General features: G+C 46.0%; 1 protein-coding gene across 10 annotated transcripts in view; it reads left to right on the forward strand.

The window, feature by feature from the left end:
- TBC1D14 (TBC1 domain family member 14) overlaps positions 1-20,364 on the forward strand; it is a 103,116-nt gene that overhangs the window by 66,170 nt on the left and 16,582 nt on the right. For 7 of the 10 annotated variants that reach the window (XR_011437250.1, XR_011437249.1, XM_001499966.7 and 4 more), the window contains 9 exons: positions 3,208-3,326; positions 5,043-5,125; positions 6,373-6,490; positions 8,864-8,970; positions 10,607-10,687; positions 11,622-11,716; positions 15,086-15,157; positions 15,852-15,980; positions 18,474-18,583. Coding sequence is in view for 7 of the 10 variants with exons in the window: in XM_001499966.7 (XP_001500016.3) it covers positions 3,208-3,326; positions 5,043-5,125; positions 6,373-6,490; positions 8,864-8,970; positions 10,607-10,687; positions 11,622-11,716; positions 15,086-15,157; positions 15,852-15,980; positions 18,474-18,583 (914 nt within the window). In the remaining 3 variants the exon portion in view is untranslated. The remainder of the gene's footprint in view (positions 1-3,207; positions 3,327-5,042; positions 5,126-6,372; positions 6,491-8,863; positions 8,971-10,606; positions 10,688-11,621; positions 11,717-15,085; positions 15,158-15,851; positions 15,981-18,473; positions 18,584-20,364) is intronic. The other 3 variants (XR_011437251.1, XM_070262757.1, XM_023638404.2) reach the window with 1 other exon arrangement.

Here is a 20,364-nt window from a genome sequence, read left to right on the forward strand (position 1 = left end):
ATAGTCTTCACAGCTGTTACCGTTTTATAGATGGGAAACTGAGGCAGACTGAGACGCAAGATGACTTGCCTCAGGTCTTTTTCCTTCCAAAGCCCTAGCCATTGCCACATCACGTGCTGACCCCAATGTTGATAATTCAGAGCTGAAAGTTGTTTTTCCAGGGACTTTTTAACCACTGCTTCCACCCACCCCCCCGAAAAAGGGGATCCTTAGAGTGAATAGTCCTCTTTGTTGTTTCTAAGGTCGGTTTGTCTGGTTTGGAAGATGAGCTTACTGTTGACATTTCTCCGTAGCTGTGGGAGACCGAGGCTCAGAGCAGGACCTGTGACAATTCCCACTGCCATTCGTGTTTTGAAGAGGCTCTCCCTAAGATTTCAAGTACTATGGGCAGGCCAAGCCGCCTCTGTTTTTCTTTTTTTTTTTTCTTTTTAAATCATGTAGTGCTCTCTGCGATTAAAGTATAAGTATTTGCCCTGCATCTGCAGCTCCTTCAGTGTTACGAGTTTCTGTCGTGGTTGAAGGCTTTGTGTGGACTGAATATGAGTAGCTGTTACTTCTGCATCATGTCCACAAGCGGCTGGCACGGATTCTAGAGGGCGGCAGTCTGGTGAAAAATGTGTCGACAGAGCCAGAATGCTCGCCTTCTGAGCCCAGCTCCTCCACTGCGCAGCTGGGCCTCCTCCTTTCCATCTGTGACATGGGGATGATGGCATCTCCTCCCTCAGAGGGCTAGTGTGAAGGTGAAATTGAGTTAATTTGGTCTGTCTAAAGCATCAAGAAGTGCTTGGCTTGTTAATGTCAGCTGCTGCCGCTTGTTATTAGTAGTAGAGCTTCTGAGCTCTAACTGAAGAGGTCTGACCTTTTTGGTCATGAATCAAGGCATTTAATTCATTTTACTCCTTTTCGTATCTGAGCTTTTGCAGACTTTGCAGGGCTCTTTGATAGCTTGGCCCTAGAGTCTTTTTTTTTTTCCTTATACAGTTATTTCAGGTCTTAGGAAAAAGAAGAGAATAGCATCGGCATCCAGGGCTACCCTTTATTGACGCTTCCTCTGCTCCCAGGCCTGTGCGCCCTGCCTCACCAGGCTCTCCCCATTCCTTAGCCCTCTCTGGTGGGTACTGCTTCCCTTTTTGCAGATGTGGAAATGAGGCTCAGGGATTCTAAGTAAGTGCTTTGCTGGAAGTCATGGCTGGTTCGTGGTGGATCTGAATTTGCTCCCAGACCTGTCTGGCTCCCGAGGCCCCACTTAACCGGTGTGGGACTCAACCTTTTCCCTCTCAAACTCCACACCTGTTTGTTTGAGCATATCCACAAAAGAGGTTGGGCCAGCTCAGAGTGGAGAGTCCTGCAAGCTCAGCCCCTGCCGGCTGTGTACTTAGGCGCAAGTCACTTCCCTTTGAATCTCAGTTACCCTATCTGTAAAATGGGGTGCCACTTGCCATAGAGATTGTTACAGGGATGAAGTGGGACAACATGTGTAAAGCACATGAAAGAAAATGGAAAATGGGCGTCCAGATTCTGGGGCTTCTAACTTTGGGGGTCAACATCTCTGGCCTTGGCATATAGTTCACTAGACCAAGGTCAGCAGTAAGAGGCAGTGAGTAGTGGTAATTACTAATTCTTGTTAAAATGCAGCATGCCTCAGAATCTTTCTCACATACAGCTTTTGGTGTATTTCCTGTAAACTTCAGGATTTTGCCATCCAGGTGCTAGATTGGAAGCTTCCTGAGGGCCGGTGCTGTGTTGAGTCACAGCTGTGTGCCTGGCACATGCAGGTGCTCAGATGTTTGAATTGAAAATGCGAGTCAGTTCTCTCAGTCTTGGGTATGTGGAGGTCATTGTAGTATTTGAGTGGAACCATTTAAGTGTCAGGGTAAACGGTGTTAAGACATCTAACCTTGTGCATCCAGATGTACAGAAACTGCCCCACCCACGTGCTTCTTGGCACACACCCTTCTCATAGCCTTTGTTTTTTTAGGAAATAAACTTTCCTTTCCTCTTTTTAGAAACCTCTATAGATTTTTCTGGCTGAGAAAGTAATTTTTTGCTAAATGATTTTACCAGTAACACCCCTCTTGGCAGCAAGTGTCAGTAAAATTCATTTAGCAAATCACGTTCTACTCATGATGCTGCTTCTGTTGTCTGGAGAGGTTGTTTAAATCGTAGGTTAACCACTGGTTTGTTTGTCCTGTCTTCCCTATTAGGTTATCTTCTCCTAAAGGAGGGTCCCAAGAGCTTTGTCTGTAATAGGCAACAAGAAAATATATATATATTTTTTTAATTTGCAGAGGGGCTCAGGGCACACACGCACATGCACACACGCACACACATAATTTCAGAAGCTGGACTCTTTGGCACCAACTTGCTTGGCTCTCCTGAACTCTTCTGTTTGGGTCTTTGGAATGTGGGTCACCAGGTGTGACTGAGCTTTCCTGATTGCCGTCCATGGGACAAATTAGTGACCTGGTAGTGTGGAGGCTGCTCTTAGCTTTCCAGGGAATGGCACAATTATTTATGCAACAGCTTATAGCGATGGCTTCATACAGAGATGTTAAAGAATTTCTGTTTTGATGTTTCTGGTTTAAGAAAATGAAACAGCTTTAATCATCCTCATGGGAAAGGTTTTTAACCCCTTCCTCATTTCAGAAAAGATTTGAAGGGCTAACAAAATACATAAAATTCCATGGGATAAAAGGAAACGGATTAGAAGTTTAGGATGGGAGTGGGTACAGGAGATGAAGTTGGGGGGGCTCAGATGAATGCTAGAATTGGCTGAAGCTCTGGCTCTGAGCATCCTCGTGGCCACTGCAGTAATCAGTTAAAATTTACGTTGTCCAGAGGACAGGAAAAACATCCTTTGCCACTTCCCCAGGAGAAGCATAGGAGACCTGAGATAGTATTCTTGGGCCCTTATAAAGGGGCAGCTAGGATGTTGAGATCCTTAGTGACTTCCCCACCAATATAGGCAGCCCCCAGTCCTCATATAATAAAGTGATGGCATATAATAAAGTGATGAATTGCTGAGCTGTGGGATCCCTTTCTTTCATTGGCAGTTTTTCCTTCTGAATAGCAAGAAATATCTTCCGTGTATCATCTTCAAAATCAACCTAAAAGACTTTATGACTAAACAACTTTATTGCTTTCAGAAGGGCTTCGTAATATCAGAATTGGCCAGGCCCAGCGTTATCCGTCGTTTCTTTGTCCTAGGAATATGAAGACAAGGCTGGACGACCCAGCAAGCCACCGTCTCCAAAGCAGAATGTGAGGAAGAATCTTGATTTTGAGCCACTTTCCACCACCGCACTCATCCTGGAAGACAGACCAGCGTGAGTCTTGAGAAGGATCTACAGAGATGTTTGCTTTAGTGGATGAGTACAATTTGCTAATCCCCTTGTCATGAGAAAACAACTAGGGTCACAAGAGGGAAGCAGTGTAGTAAGCCGTCACTTACTAAAAATGTTGAGTTCCTCTTTATTCCCTGTATCTGTGTGTGTTCCATAATGATGTAAACAACTAATGATTTTTTATTTTAATTTAGCATTTAAAAATATTTAAGTAGGTATTGTAACTTATAGACTGGCTTGCAACTACAAGCAACACCAGGAAGTCTGCTTTAGACTGGGCGTTCTGGAGGCATCCGTGTTGTGGAACAGTTCCTGGCCCAGCCTCCCGGGGGGATTGGGATCTGCAGGAAACAGTCTGGGTGATCGTAGCAAGTCCCTCCTCTGTGTGCTGAGGAAGTGGATTTAGATGGCTGATTTACAGATTGTGTTTGGAGACCTTAGTGGGGTAAAGAGATTGCTCCTTCATACCAAACGAAAGCTTACCTCTTTTTAAGTATTGAGTTTCGATAAAACATTGTGTTTGAATCAAAAGATTCCACTGCTTTAGGGAAAAAAAAGACTAAAACATTGTGCTAGAATCCCAAAGGTCCCTGCTAGCCCTGAAATTTAAAATTGGTAAAATCTAAAGAAGAAATGTGTCTTCTGCTGTTAATTCTTGGTCCTTAGAAATTGTAGATGAGTGGGTAGATAGGAGAGAAACCTGAAATGGAGGGTTAAAAAGGTAGATGGAGATTTGGACCACCCTGTGAGGTCCAGTCCTTGTAATGCGCTCTGAAATGTGGACTGGGGAATTGTGCCCTGTTCCCCTGTAGCGAACGACAGTCATTCAGAGCATCCAGGGGAGGGTGGGTTACACTGTGTGAGGAGCACAAGCACCCAGACCTTGCCACCCTCCCAGTTTTCAAGGGCCAGCAAATTCACCAGCATGTTTCTCAAAGAGAGCATGCATTTTATTTTTTTAACAAGATTTGAAGTTGCATGCCATATTTAGATGCTTAGAACTACGGTATAAATTTGTGTGTGAAGAAACAAAACAGATGAGCTGCACAGCTAACATGAAAGCTGCTCATTTAAGAACACTGGCCGGGGCCGGCCCTGGTATCCGAGCGATTAAGTTCCGTGTGCTCTGCTTTGGTGGCCTGGGTTCACTTCCCAGGTGTGGACCTACACCACTTGTCTGTCGGTGGCCATGCTGTGGCGGTGGCTCACATTAAACCAAAAGCAAGATTGCCAACAGATGTTACCTCAGGGTGAATCTTCCTCAACCGAAAAAGGAACTGGCCAGGAAAAGTATTCATCCATGTATGTAATATGTGCCAGTAGGGTCCCTGCTTTAAGGATAACTGTGGACAATTATTAGTGCATTGTGGTTAAATCAAAGTTTCTTTGGAGAGTGGGGTGAAAAAACACCAAGAGATTAAGTGTTTCTCTCTATTGGAATTATGGGTAATTGGGTAGTTGTAAATGTGTAATTGTTATTTTCTTCTTTCTACTAATACTTGAAATTTTTTACGAGTTTATTTTACTTTTGTAAGAAAATACTTGTAGTTTATGAAAGAACTGTGTTTTTGTCATCTTAACAAACATAGTTTTTGGTCTTTGAGCTTTTCATTTTTTAGTAAATGATGCTTCAAGTTTTGTTTCTCAGAGACTTACTTGATATTTGTAATGGTGAAAAATCATTTGTTTTGTATCAAGAAATCTCCCGGCTAAGCCAGCCGAAGAAGCTCAGAAACACAGACAGCAGTATGAAGAAATGGTGGTTCAGGCCAAAAAACGAGGTAATGGAATCCACACGTGTTGGGTTATGTAAGGCAGCACAAGGTTTTCTGTCTTTCCGGATATTTTCTCTTTACCTTTTGCAGCTTTAGAACCTGAACTTTGGTGAATGCTTTAATCTTTTGAAATGTATAATTTTCCATCAAAAATGTATGCTTCTAGTATCCATTCCTGGTAATTTAGTCAGGGTAACAACACTTTGAATTTACGTGAGGAAAGAGACTATAGGATAAAATTACTAGCCTGGAGAAAGCGTCAGCCTTCTGGGCTCGGTCTTCCTTAGTTACAGGAAGATGTCCTGCGGTTTGATAAAAATTCCCTCGCAATGCCTAAAAACTCTATGATTCTAGGATGTTCAAAAAGTATGTGTAATAAACAAAATGTGGTATTTCCATGCAATGAAATATTATTCAGCCTCTTAAAAAGGAAGGAAATTCTAACACATGCTGCAACCTGGATGAACATTGAGGACGTTATGCTCAGTGAAATAAGCCAGTCACAAAAGGACCGATATTGTATGATTCCACTTATGAGGCCCCCAGAATAGTCAGATTCATGGAGACAGACAGTAGAATGGTGGGGACCAGGGGCTGGGGGAGGGGGGATGGGGAGGTCGTGGTTAATAGGCACAGAGTTTCAGTTGGGAAGATGAAAAAGTTCTAGAGATGGATGGTGGGGATGGCGGCCCTGCAATGTGAATGTGCTAAAGCCACTGAATTGTATATTTAATAATGGTTAAAATGGTAAATTTTGTGTTTTGTGGATTTTACCACAATAAAAAAAATACAAAAATATATGTAAATGAAAATGCATGATATTTCGCAGAGTTGCTACTTGTCCACTAAGAGTTATGCTCAGGCTGTTAGAGATGAAGATAGAGGCTACACTGGGAAGGGAACTGGGTGGAGGGAGCACAAGTGGGGCTTCTGCTGTTCTGGTTAGGGTCTGTTTCTTGACTGGGGTGGTAGTTTCCTGGGTTTGTCTATTTTGTGATAATTGAGTTGTGTTTTTCTTTGTATACTTTTCTGTATGTATGTTGTACTTTAAAAGCTTACTGACAGATGGGTAATGCATTCTAAACTCCGTAAGGTATGAAACGCGTCTTGGGAGGTGAAGTTTCACTGCTCTACCTCTGTGCCATTTTCCTGGTGTTTGTGCGTCATGATTCTTTGAGAAAAGTCACCTAGCTTGAAAATGGTAGATATCGGTTAGTAGATGTTTTCTTCTTGTTTTTAATTGCGATTTCTAGAGCTGAAAGAAGCCCAGCGGAGGAAAAAGCAGCTGGAAGAAAGATGCAGATTAGAAGAAAGCATTGGAAATGCTGTCCTCACTTGGAATAACGAGATTTTGCCTAACTGGGAAACAATGTAAGCTGTGACATAAGGGGCCCTGCTGGACTGTAAATCATTTATTTCTGGTATCTGTAGGAAGCAGCTGTCTTAATTGTAGCTCATATCACAGCCTTCAGTGAAATTACCAAATAAGTTAAAGTTGCACAGTCTCCCTTCTCCCTGCTCTGACTCCACCCTCGTCATTCCTTGCCTGTGTACTGTGACAGCCGCCCTCTCTCACCCCTTCCAAATCATCTTCTCAGCAGCCAGAGGGATCTCCTAAAGCCTGAGTCCGTCTCTTCCCTGCTTAAAATTTCAGTAACTTCTTGTGACTCTCAGTGTAAAATTTGAATTCCTTAGCTTAGCTGACGCGGCCTTTATGAGATAGCCTGTCTCTTTCTCGGCAGCCTCACCTTTCGTCTCTCCTTCGCTTGGGTGGAGCTCTCTCCTTAGGGAGCCCCAGGGCCTTTGCTTGTTCCTTTCCCTCTGCCTAGAATGCTCTTGCCCTCTAGTTCCTCATCCAGCTAGCTCTTCGCTCTCTAAAGCGCAGTCTTCCTTGGGGAAGACGTGCTGCCCAGGTGCCTGTGGAAGACTCCCTCGGGTGCACTGCATCCATCTGCTCAGGCTTCCATTGTCCTCTTCCTGAGGGTGGGCACTGTGTCTTCTTTGATGACAACGTCCAGCAGAGTCTGGCAGCTGCTGACGTCTTTCCATCTAAGGGGCAGCTGTAGGTCTTTTCTTGCTGCATCTGCAGAAAGGGGAGGGGCAGCGTGTGGGCAGGCGTCAGCGCCAGGCCCTTCACAGAGGCCGCAGAATGGGGAGGGGCAGCGTGTGGGCAGCGTCAGCACCAGGCCCTTCACAGAGGCCACAGCTCTTTCGGGCCTCCCTGCATCACACGACTTGCTGGGGAGCTTGGATGCCAGTTTTGCTTTTGTCCTTGTCCCTTTCCGCCTGAACTGTATGTCAGGATGTTGGAGACTTGCTTCTGGCACTTACCTGGGTGTCCCTCAGGCTCCTTACAGGGGGGTCAGACAGCCCTGTTGAGTATCTTCACTAGGAAAACAAGCTGTTCCCAGAGCCTGCTTTTCTGGATAGTGTCCTTAATAGGCTGGACATGGTGAGGAAAAACTTCTCCTCAAAATGGACCCAGTTCCAAGGGTCGAGGTCCCCAGAACCCTTGGGCTGTCCTCCTGTGTGGCTGCAGCCCCCACCCCTGGTCGCTCCTGCGCTGGCTGATGCTTGGTGTGGTCCAGATGCACCACGCAGAAGACAGCTGTCACCGAATGCAGCAGCTGGGCGCCGGCTGCCCCTGTGCTGTATCCGACTTAGTTGTCACAGCGGCCCTTCAGGGGAAGGTTTCATCGTCTTGAAGTTAGAGAGGAGGATCCCGGCTCAGAGAGGAGAAGTAATTTGCTCCAGGTTCCACAGGGAAGGGTGGAATCGGGGTGCAGAGCTGGTTTCTGCAGCCTCAGCCCGTGTTCTCCCCACTCTGCGGCACTGAGAAGCACCAGGGGAGTGTGTGGCACCGTTACATCTGTCCCAGTCTGTTGGCTGTTCATTGTGACCAGCAGACTTCATCACCTTCGTGCAGTTCAGAATGTTCTGCGCAATCAGAGTTCTCCTCCGCCCCTCGAGTTTGGCCCTCCTTATCTGAGTGCTTCCCCTCTGTGCAGCAGTGCACTGGGTGGCTGTGCTCTTGGGGCTTCCCTCCCGAGGCCCCCGGTGTCTACCCTTCACCTGCAGCTCTGCGTGGGGGCTCCTGGCACCTGCTGCACGATCCCCAGCTATTTGCAGTTCCTGTAGCAGGCCAGGTTATTGTTATTTCTTGTTGCTGTGCTTCCTGCTGAGAAAGTCCTTCCCGTCCTTCGTCTGCTTAAATTGGCTCCAGAATAGTGCCCCGGGCCCTCTGGTGTGTGGTGCCCCTCCCTGTGTATGCAGCACCTTTGGCACACCTGTCACAGTAGTTGCCCAGTGGAAGGCGGTTGTTGATCTCCTGATCTCTGGAACACTGGACTGTAAGCTCCTTGTGGTGGAGACTGTGACACACAACTGTGCATCCCCCACTCCTGCGGTTTGGGGCCAGGCACACGGGTGGACAGATATTTCTTCATTGAAAACAGTTATAGGGGCCGGCCTGGTGATGCAGCGGTTAAGTTTGCATACTCCACTTTGGTGGCCTGGGGTTTGCTGGTTCGGATCCCAGGTGCAGACCTACACATCACTTATCAAGCTATGCTGTGGTGGGCATCCCACATGTAAAATAGAGGAAGATGGGCATGGATGTTAGCTCAGGGCCAGTCTTCCTCAGCAAAAAGAGGAGGATTGGTGGTGGATGTTAGTTCAGGGCTCATCTTCCTCAAAAAAAAAAAAAAAACGAAGTGATAAGCTCACGTTTCCGTTTTTGTGCAGGTGGTGCTCTAGAAAAGTTCGAGATCTGTGGTGGCAGGGAATCCCTCCCAGCGTGAGAGGCAAAGTCTGGAGCTTAGCCATTGGCAACGAGCTAAACATCACCCATGGTGAGTGGCTTGCGTGGGGAATGTACTCCTTGGATCCTGCAGCTTCTCCTGTCCCGTTTGCCCCATTAGGAAGAAAGGCACCCCATTGCCGTAAAGCTTTGTCTTTTGAGAGGCCAGGTGAGTGTGTCCTCTAGGAGAGACAGTGCGGAAGCCTGGGGTCACTCTTAGGCGCTTCACTTACCTAGTAGTTTGGAGCAAACGCCTACCTTCTTCCTGATGCGTGTCATCTTCCCTGAATCGACAGGGTAACCCACATGGGTCTCAAAGCATCAGTGGGCTGAGTCATGTTAGGATCTCTTCGCAAAGTCCTGTAGAAAGGAAGCCTTGATCAGGACATGAAGCTGGAAGGGAGGCGGGCGTTTCTTTATGTGAAGGTATCTGGGGTACTCTTGGTGTTTTTGTGGCGTTTTTTCCCCAGGCAGCTATTATATATAAGCATCTTAGAGGGACAACATACTGTGCTCGGACTGGGTCCTTGAGGTTCTAGTAGCTTCAGTCTGAAAGGGAGGTGAGACCCGTGCTCACCTTTCTTAGGGCTGTCTCCCCTGTGCATTCATTCAGTTTGTGTGTGCTTCTCCTCTACCAGCTGCATTCGCTGGCCTCACTTCCCACTCTGCCCAGCACTCTGTGAGGCTGTGAGTCAGAGTGAACTCAGTGCCAGGAGCTCCCAGACTTACAATTCAGTGCTTAATAAATTGTAGTCATTACTTTTTTCCTCCGTCTGCAGTCTAAGCTGCAGAGGACGGGAACTCTTTCCTGGTCTTCTTTATATTAGTGCCCAGGAAATGCTTGTGGAGTCGATGTTGACAATTTTTACGTTGTTGGAGGCCCTATGAGATGGATTTGTATCTTCTCTGTGTAGCTAGGGTTTGTATTATTATTGTTATTTTTATCTTTACAGGCTGTTTTTTTTAAATCTTATAAGACTTTCATCTTATCCCATAATTGTAGCCTTGGCCTTGTAAAATTTCTGCTCATGCGTCGTTTCACTATTACCACACTACTCAAAGAGGAGAATTATTGGAAAAACAAGTCCTAAATGAGGAGGAGGTTTGGAGGCTGTCTTGTGGGAGACCTATCTTGATCAGCCTCTCCCAGCAAGAATCCTTACTTTTTGAAACCTCTGCCTGTTTGCTTGCACCCTACCCTGCTTCCAGGAAGGCAGCACGATCGGGAAGACTGGGCCATGGCGTAGGAGTTCCATCTCGTCTTTAATTGGAACCAGATGGGTTTTCTGCTTGTCTCTCCCTCCCTTCCCTGCAGATACTCATTGATGGTATTACTCTGTGTCAGTCCCAGTGTTGTTGGCTCTGCATACAGATGGAAATGGGAGACCCTCACAGGCTAGTAGAGGCGACAGACTCACAGACAAATCCGAGCGAAATGGTTTATGGGGGGGTTGTGTAATAGAAGTAAATACCAGGCATAGTGGTATTTGGTGTGTTCTTTCTTTGTATACGGTGATGTTTGTAGACAATAGAAATACCTTCAGGCCAAGTAGGGGGAATTGTTTAAGTAGCCTTAATAAGCATGCCGTCTGTCATTAAGTATGTGAGCAAGCTAGTGTGTTCTCTGGTGTTTGGAAGAAATGTACTCACCTGTGCACCTGGTACTTACCCGGAGGCTTGTCTTCCAGAGCTCTTTGACATCTGTCTTGCCCGAGCCAAGGAGAGGTGGCGGTCCTTCAGCACGGGAGGCTCTGAAGTGGAGAATGAAGGTAGATATGATGCTAAAACTAGTGGATACTTTGGTCAGCTATGTATATCATTATTTATTACATAACAAAGAAACTTTGCTTAACTGAAGTAGTGATTGGTACAAATTTATAAAAAGCTTCATGGGAAAAGGGATTTTTTAAGAGCAAACAAGTTAAAGAAAAACACTTTTATAAGAAAGAGAACATCCCAGTTCCTGAGAGGTGTCTGTGTCCTAACGTGCTGGAGGGCCACTTGTAACCCATGTCATTTCCTTTATCCACTATTCACATGATGTACAGTAGCCTGGCCCCCAGGATTACTTGAGTGGTGGCTTATAGAGGAGCATCAGAACCTCCAAAGAGGCAGGAGCACTGCATATTTGCTAGGGGATGCTTTTAGAATTTCCCATAACACATAAGAATGATTACTTCTTTGGTTAAGTGGTATCTTTTTTACTGATCTTTTTTTGTACTGTCTGTGGTACTGGAATTCAAAAAAAATATAAAATGAGTTTTCATAAATATTCATTAGAAATAGTACATGAGTGTTATATTGCATTAACTCCCACATATTCTAAGTTTATACCAGTGATGTTTTAGATCAAATGATTTTTTGTTGTTTTCTGTGCCTGGAATTCATCAGTGTATACTCCCTTACTTGTCCTTACTTCCACTGACTGTTGTGGATGGAAGGTAATGTCAAATTAGATTCTGAGTTCAGACTCTAGAGAATATCTGATGACGACCTGGCATTAGACGATGTTAGGAGATTTTTGCTCTTAAAGGAAGGAACTCTGCAAACTGTATGAACTCTGAAAGTGGACCCTGTTGGTTGGTTCAAGTTGTAATTAGGTCCATGTACTTCGAAGAACTGCCTTCTTAGAAACTTCGGAGCCTCGTGGTTACTGCACATGCTTGCCTCTGAGAGGTGGGATGACTCTTGGTCTTTCAATAGATGCCGGTTTTTCAGCAGCAGACAGAGAAGCCAGTCTGGAGCTTATTAAATTGGACATTTCTAGAACCTTTCCTAATCTCTGCATTTTCCAGCAGGTAGGTGGTGGTGATTTGTTGTTTTCGAGTATGTTTTGTCTAAAATTCATGGATGCCAAACTGCATATATTTGTAATCAAGTTTGAAAAGTACTTGGGTATTTTTGGGAAGTGGAGGCAAGTCTTTTTTTTTTTTTTTTTTTTTAAGACTGGGCCTGAGCTAACGTCTGTTGCCATTCTTCTTTTTTCCTTTTTCTTTCTCCTTCTCCCCAAAGCCCACTGGTACATAGCTGCATATTCTAGTTGTAGGGCCTTCTGGTTCTGCTCTGTGTGGGATGCTGCCTCAGCATGGCTTGATGAGTGGTGGTAGGTCCACGCCCAGGATCCGAACTGGTGAAACCCTCGGCCACGAAGTGTAACGTGCAAAGTTAACCACTCGGCCACAAGGCTGGCCCCAAGTCTTATGTTAATGCATTTAGACTTTTAAAAATAAGGGTAACTGATCCTTTCCAACAAATATTTAGTATGGCCATATTTCTGCTTTTAAAGGCAATTCTGTCATTCTTTTGAAATGTATGTATCAAATGTATTTAAGTCTGGCACAAGAAGGGCCGTGTGTGCCACTCTATCTGTCAGAGCTTTCCTAGATGCTGCTTATGTTTTCAGGATTACACACAGTAGCACTCACTCAGAAGATGATCAAGGTGTGCTTGATCCTGGGGGAGAGAGGGAAATCCTTGGCAGCCTTTGGTCATAGTGAGGGTGGGGTTTCTGGGCAGTTGGACTAGGAGAATGGTGACTCCCCTGGGCACAGAAGCCAGCTGTGGGTGACAGGATGAAATATTCTCGTTTGGCTGGCAGTAAAGAGAAAAGGAGAGCTTCCTCATGGGCATCTGAGTATAGTGCAGGCAGGGCTCTGGGCCCCCAGATTGGAGCAGAGGTATCTGAAGACCTTCTCTTCATCAGCCAGCAGGTGTGTATTTACCCGGGAGTCTCGTTTTGACCCCCCCCCCCCCCTTTATCCAGTCTACCGTGGTTTCTGCTGGTTCTGCTTCTGAAATCCCTCTCAGTCTGTCCCTTCTCTGTTGCCACTGCCTTTACTTAGTTCAGAGTCTCATCTTTTGTGGATCGCTGCACCAGCCTCTGCAGATCTCTCCTGGCCTCCTGCACCTCCATCTAGTCACTTCATTGCCTCCAGAGTAACCTCAGAATCCCCAGTCTGGGTCTTTCATGCCTGTGTTTCTAGCATTGTGCGCTTGCACACATTAGGTAATCAGTAAAGGGCAGTGGAATAAATTAGAACAAATCGGTTACGTGGCGGCCTGGAAGGAGCCACGAGATGTAGAGATTAGACACACTGGGCTGTGCAAAGAAGAGGGTGTGTCCTAGGTCCTCTGACAGCACAGAGGAGGATGGGTCACTCTCCTGGTTGTACCATGGGGGGAGGGTCAGGAGGGGTCAAGAATGGTGTCACTGGGGTAGTGGCTTCTGGGCTGTGCTTGGACCAGGTTTGGATGAGTCTGGCCAGAAAATGGGAAAGACATTCCAGGTAGTAGGAGGACTACAATGGAGGCATCAAACAGCTCATGGTTCAGGGCGTCCCCAGTTCCTTTTGGGAGAGAACCTTGCTAAAGGAAGGACCAGAGAGGATACAGTTCACTTCCATGTTCCATGGACCCTCCTTACTAACTCTTGCCGTCTCTGTTTGAGCTAGGAACTGGGTGCGGATGGTCCCTGCTCTGGAGGAGGCGGGGTGTGAGGGCATAGCTTTGAGAGGTGCTCGCAGTGTAGCCAAGAAAGACTGCCAGAAACCCAGGACAGGGTCTGGGAGGGTGCTAATGCCCTGCTGAAGCCAAGGTCTCTCCCTCTGGGTTCCTTTGGGTGCGTCTTCCTCAGTCTGTGGTTCCCGAAGTTCTGGATTTCATAAATGGCTGATGTTAAAAACACAAAGGGTAGTGGGAGGGGAGAGTGTGGGGAACTTTGAGACAGCCAAAACAAGTTAAGGGCATTTAAAATAAGGAACTGTTATCTACTAGCACCATCTCTTCATCAAAGAAAGAACATTTAGCACCAAAGTGAGGAGGACACCATCACAGTGGTGAAAGTTCTTTTAGGTTAAAAACAATTAGCTTTAAGAACAGTTGAGTGGGGCCTGTGGTGGTGTAGGGTTAAGTTTGTGTGCTGTGCTTTGGCAGCCTGGGGTTCACAGGTTTGGATCCCAGTCGTGGACGTCCACACTGTTCATCAAGCCATGCTGTGGCAGCATCCCACATACAAAATAGAGGAAGATTAGCATAGATGTTAGCTCAGGGACAATCTTCCTCAACCAAAAAGAGGAAGATGGGCAAGAGATGTTAGCCCAGGGCCAATTTTCCTCACCACAAAAAAAAAGAAAAGAAAAGCTGAGTATGGCATTCTTGTTTTTCTCATTTGGCCTTGGACCAGATACCGTTTGGTAGTAGTCAACACTCCTCCTCAGTTGGCATTTGGTGCTGCCATGGAGGTCCCTCCATGTCTGCCCTTACCCTCTTAGTCCTGGATGTTGTCTTTTTTTACCCTCCCATTGCTGTATTTCCTTCTTTTGTACCTTCTTAATTTGAAAATCTCTCTTCTTTTTATCTGTTAGAATGTGATGGTTTGGGCCATGGCATTCTTTTGTAAGCCGCATGTAGTCACCAGTGGAGTGACTTGCTAGTCACACACCGTGTGTGCTTTTTATTCCTTGTGTTAACTGAAGCCACGTGGTAGATATGGACAGTAAGTGTTTGATTTGGACCAAGCCAGCCCTTCCACAGTGTCTTCAGACATGCTAACAGCAGCGTGAGGCCCCTTTGCGCTCCCTGTTATGCTCAATTGGAAAAAAACATTCCAACACAAATCTTGGAGGGAGGGGAGAGCTGGGAGGTTGTTTGGATTAAGATAGTATCCGTTTGGACTTAAGACTTAGAGTTAAAGCCTGCCATACCAAAAACACAAAAGAAACAAAAGATAATGCTGGGCAGGGGAAAGGAGGCAAGAAGACTAGTCAGTTTCGGGAGGCAGCGGGGAGGCTGAGTCAGAAGGACAGTTAACACTCACCTGCTTTGAAGAAGCCGGGGTACCTGGTCACCTGTTGAACTTTGAAGGTGAGTATAGTTACATAGCAGGGGCCAAACTAAGGATATTGTTCTACTGTAGTGCTCATACTTGACCCAGCGGCTTTTTGCAGAGCAGCTTTGTAGGTTGAGCTGCAGACTCCTGTTGAACTGTGGATTGGTAGTTAATTTGTTACATTACGTCATACGCATAGAGCTGCTAGCATGATGCTTGGCGACTAGTTCCTCCCCTGTGGGCAGCAGTGTGACAGGCAGCGCCAGCAGCAGTATCAGATGTCACTCTGAGCACTAACAAACTTACGCGTGTGTTGTTTTTGGTGTGTTGATCCTTTTAGGGTGGTCCATATCATGACATGTTGCACAGTATTTTGGGCGCTTATACTTGTTACCGACCGGATGTGGGTTATGTAAGTGAACTTTTTCAATATCTTATAATCTTATCATCTAAAAAGAAAGCCAAAATATTGCCCAGCACATCTTAGCTGCAGTCAGGTTGAATGCTTTCCCTTTTTTGTTGAGGATTATGAAAAGGCTCATGGTAAATGAGTTGCCTCAGTTTCCTTGTAAAGAAATTGAGCGGACACGGCTGCTCTCTAACGTTAATCACATTTTAATTGGATTTGATTTTCATTTTTTGCATGTGATTTTTTTTCAGTGTTAAATCAAAAAAGCCTTTTTGCAGTAAGCATTTTAAAAATTGTGCTGCTGATGTTTCTGCGGCTTAATAGATGTGTGTGCGCCTGATTTTAGATTTAACACATTATAGGCATACATTTCTATGGCACCAGGAAATTAGGCATTCTAGAGGACAGTATATTTCAAATGCCAAATTCATAAGGAGGGGTTGGTTTATGGTTTCCCACGTGGTCGGAGTGGGGGACTGAAGGAGCACAGACAGGTGGCTGACGGGGCGGAGCGATGGTTCCAAGGAAGGGCAGGTCAGAGTCAACGAGACTGTCAGTTCAGCCTTTGGGGGGTGGCAGTGGGTGGGTGGGTGGGCAGCTGTGTGGGCCCGTCTAGCATGAGGACGTTTGGGTTCCTCTTTTGCAGTTCTGACCGCGGTGGCTGCCGTTTGTTTAACGCCGTCTCTCCCCCTCTCAGGTTCAGGGCATGTCTTTCATTGCGGCAGTGTTGATCCTGAACTTAGACACTGCAGATGCCTTCATTGCTTTTTCTAATCTTTTGAATAAACCCTGTCAAATGGCGTTTTTCCGAGTGGACCATGGCCTTGTGAGTATGCCCTGTGTATGCACCCTGGGTGCTGTGTCTTCACACAGCAAGAGTTGCCTGATCATTCTGTCTTTGCGGTGGGGAAAAGAACACATTTCCCTCCACTAAGAGATGTTTAGAATAAGTAGCGCTCTATAAGGTGGAGGATTATTTGGGCATTGTGTTGAACTTTAAATACGTATTTAATAGCCATATGCGTGTATTTCTTAATACATTCTTTCAGAAAGTATTAATGAAAATATAGTCTTTAGACGAGGGAGGAGGGGAGGCTCCTGCACAAACATATGTACTTTGTGTCAAAGCAAAAGCTAAGAGCTGTCTCCGCATTGGGGTCTGTCAAATAGAACGCAGCGTAGCTGGATTCTCTGGCTGCGCACTGTCATGCTGAGGCTCTGCTCCATGCAGCGTCACTCATGGGCGAGGAGACGTGTTTAAGACCAGCTCCTTCATTTGACCAAAGGCAGCGGTGTGTTCAGAATAACGCTGTAGACACTGGATAAATGGAAGGAGTTGATAGTAGTTGCCCTGGGGAAGCCCCTCACTTGCTCCTGGACGTGGGTCCTCTGCATGGCACAGATGAGGAAGCGAGGCTCAGAATAATGTGACCGGTCAAGGTAAGTGGAAGAGCCGGGATCTGCACCCGTTCTCCTTCCTAAGCCTGTGTTCTTTCCATAGCCCAGAATTGAACAAATCCGTCAGCTTTTTAATTAACGTTGTCTTGATTTGCTGATAATTATCACCGTTTGGTATTTCAAGACCAAAGTGATCTAATAGTTTAGATCAGGTAGGGAATGTTTCTTCCTTAATATCCTAAGGACTTTGAGTATTTCTTGCTCAGGCAGTACATACCTTAAAAAAAAAAAGGTATTTAAAAAACTGCTGTTAAACTGGTGGCTGTTAGGGGAAGTGTAAATTGGCAGAATCCTTTTTGAAGGCAATTTCGTGTTAAGTATTAGTATCAGTAAATGGTATTGGTGTGTGATTGTGTAAGAATTGATTATAAAGAAGTCACAAATGGGGACAGAGCATTATGCACAAAGATCATTGTTACACAATTATTTATAACTATGTAATAACTAAAATTATTTTTCATTGTGAAAATGAAAACATTTAAAAAGGTTTAGGGGAATGGTTCTTTTAAATCTGGTAATCTGTCCAGTGCGAAAGTGCTGTTTGTGAAGAACGGTTCTGTAGCAAAGCATTTAAGATTATAATGCTAATTTTTCAAAAGTGTATAAAATAGAACATATGCCGTAATAGCTGTCACGTTTAACAGTACAAGGAAGCATTCTGCAGCATCAGACGTGTTTCTGGATGGTCTTCGTTTGTTTCTGTCCTTCTTAAGTTTCTACAGTGAGCATCACAGATGCTACTTTCATAGGAAAAACTTTTTATATATAGTGAAATGATTTGTATCTAAATATCTCCTAATTTTGAAGATAAGACCCCTGTTTCCTCTTTGGAAACATATCTGATAATTTTAGCTTATATTTTTAGGGAAAAATTATAGAATCGTGTTGTTGAATGGGACCTTCATTTACATCAGGGTTTCTCAGTAGCAGCACTGTTGACGTTTGGGGCCAGACAGCTGTGGGTCGTGGCTGTCCTGCGCATCAGAGGCTGTGTAAGCAGCCTCCCTGGCCTCTGTCCACTAGATACCAGTAGCACCACGCCCCTAGTTGTGATGACCAAAAATGTCCTCAGAAATTGCCAACTGTCCCCCGGGAGGCGAAGTGCTCCGTGTCGGGAACCACTGGTTTATAGTCCATCCCCTCCGTACAACAGCAGACGTCGTCGGAGAGCGCTGTCTGCCCACACGCACGCAGCTGGCAAATGGGGGACAACTGGGCCACCTCTCAGATGAATCCGGCTGTAGCTGTTCTTTCTCCGTCAGCACTGCTCCCCTGCTCTGTGCATTTTGTTTTCCTACAAACTCTGTAGGAAGTTGAAAAGCATGTGCTGGTGAAATGCAGGCTGTGACTGCTTCGTTTTCCTTCGATGTTTTCTCCCTAACTGCATTAAAAGGGCTGGGCTTTTCAGCCAGAGGGTGTTGCCTGTGCCTCAGATATTGGTATTATATTCCCTCTGGGAGTGCTAGGGGTTGAGAGTGAAGCCTGCGTGGTTTTTCAGATCATTTTAGACAGTTAATTCATTCCTGGTTCTTAGAAAAGAATGGACCCTTAAAAACTCAGCCTTCGCAGTGAGAGGTGCGGGTTCGGGTCCCAGCCTTGCCACACACTAGTGATTGACCTTACGTGGCAAGTCATGTCGCTGCTGAGTTTCAGTTCTCTTATCTTTAAATTGAAGAAATAAGAAGATGTAGCTAGTGATGATTAGAGATTGTGTTTATTTAGAAATTGCCTAGCAACGAGTTGCCAATCAAATTTACGTAAGAAGAAAATTGGTAGATTCTAAAGGTATTAAGTTTATTGACATTTTTATGTACTAGTGCTGATAATTAGTTTATTAGTATATTTCATATTATCTCCCTAGATGTTGACTTATTTTGCTGCATTTGAGGTATTCTTTGAAGAAAATTTGCCGAAATTATTTGCTCATTTCAAGAAAAACAACTTAACTCCAGACATCTACCTAATTGATTGGTAAGACTGCATTTGCATGTGTTTTCAGAGTGTTTTCTCATCTTCCTGCCCCCATGTTTCACTGCCACCTTCTTTCAGGGCTCAGCTGAGCTCCCACCTCCTGCTTTACAGGCTTACCCGGCCGCCCTGTGCTCGAGCTGCCCTTTGTTTTCTAGCTCCTGCACTGCTCGTCATCTGCCCAGTGCTGTTAGCTCTCTTTATTACTATCTATGACTCTCTAGCTGGTACTGCTGAATTCCCTTAAGAGAACAAATGGTATCTGGTACCTATTTGTTTTCAAGGTGCCATTTATCTATTCATTAAACAAAATGTCACTAAGCACCAGGTTTGTGCTAGGCTCTCTGTTAGGATCCAGAGATGGGTGGTGCGCAAGATACAGTGCTTGCCTGTCAGGAGCTCCTGTCTAGAGGGAGAGACATGTCCATGGACAGCTGGACAGCGTTTGATAAATGCTGTCTCTGAAGGAGGGGAAGAAGGACAGAGGAACTGGACTTGGGCTTAGAAGTCAGAGCACGCTGGGGGCGGCCCCGTGGCCGAGTGGTTAAGTTCGCACGCTCTGCTTCGGCGGCCCAGGGTTTCACCGGTTCGGATCCTGGGCGCGGACATGGTATCGCTCCTCAAGCCACGTTGAGGCAGCGTCCCACGTGCCACAACTACAAGGACCCACAACTAAAATATACAACTATGTACTCTGGGGATTCGAGGAGGAAAAAAAGCAGGGAAAAGAAAGAAAACAAAGATTGGCAACGGTCGTTAGCTCAGGTGCCGATCTTTAAAAAAAGAAAAAGTCGGAGCACGTAGAAGTAACATGTGAATTTGAGCCAAGGCATGATGGTGAGAAGCAGCGTGTGGTGTCCAGAATTACTAGGGCTGGAGTAGTCCATTTGGTGATCCTGGAGCCTAAGAGGAAAAGGGCAGAGAATGGTAGGCGAGAGATTGGGAGGCCAGGCTCTGGTGGGTCTCGGATTCCAAGCCGAGGAGCTTGGGGAGGGTTACGGAGGCCAGAGGGAACACTTGAAGGCTTTTGCTTTGGGTGAAGAGAGGGGTGGGCTCTGTCTAGAAGTGAGGTTTAGGTCACTTGGGAGGCAGGGGAGCCTGGAGGCGGAGACAAATGAAGGAAAAGAGACCAGGGCTTGAGCTGAGCGTTCAGCAGTCGGTAGAAAATAGGGGCTGGAGGGATGTTCGAGAGAGGAAAGATGTGGGTCCCAGTGAAAATTTTGTGGATGTGCAAGAGAAGGCAGAGAATTGTCTGCTCTCAAGTGTCCAGCTGGTGAAGGGGTTGCTGGTGCCGCCAGCTCAGATCAGAAACACAGAGGGGCCAGCTTTGTCAGGGCGTTAATGGATTTGGTTTTGGATACGGTGATTTCGGGGTACTTACTGGACATCCAAACAGACATACAGGGAGGAGGTTCCCGAGAGTTCTGGGATGGAGCAGTAGACCAGACCAGTCTTCGTCCAGAGGTGGATGTGGTCACCTGAGGAAGAAGTGGGATGTTACCCCAGAGAGCACTGGAATTTGAGGGCCCGGTGAGGAGGCTGCTGGTAGACTGGAGGAATACAGTGAGCAGTCTCTCAGGTCAGTTTGGTGGCACGAGTGTGCTTCTGGAGTCCTGCAGTACGGCCTAGGCCCCAGCCCCTCTCCCTTACTTGCCTCATGGCTTTGGTGAGGCGGTAAGTCTCTGAACCCATTTCCTCATCTGCGACTGCAATGCTCAACCTTGCAAGGCATTGTAAGGCGACTCCCCAGCACCCCTTCCCCCGCCCCCACCAACACAGACAGG

This window comes from Equus caballus, chromosome 3 (genome assembly GCF_041296265.1).
Source record: "Equus caballus isolate H_3958 breed thoroughbred chromosome 3, TB-T2T, whole genome shotgun sequence".
Classification (NCBI taxonomy): Eukaryota; Metazoa; Chordata; class Mammalia; order Perissodactyla; family Equidae; genus Equus; species Equus caballus.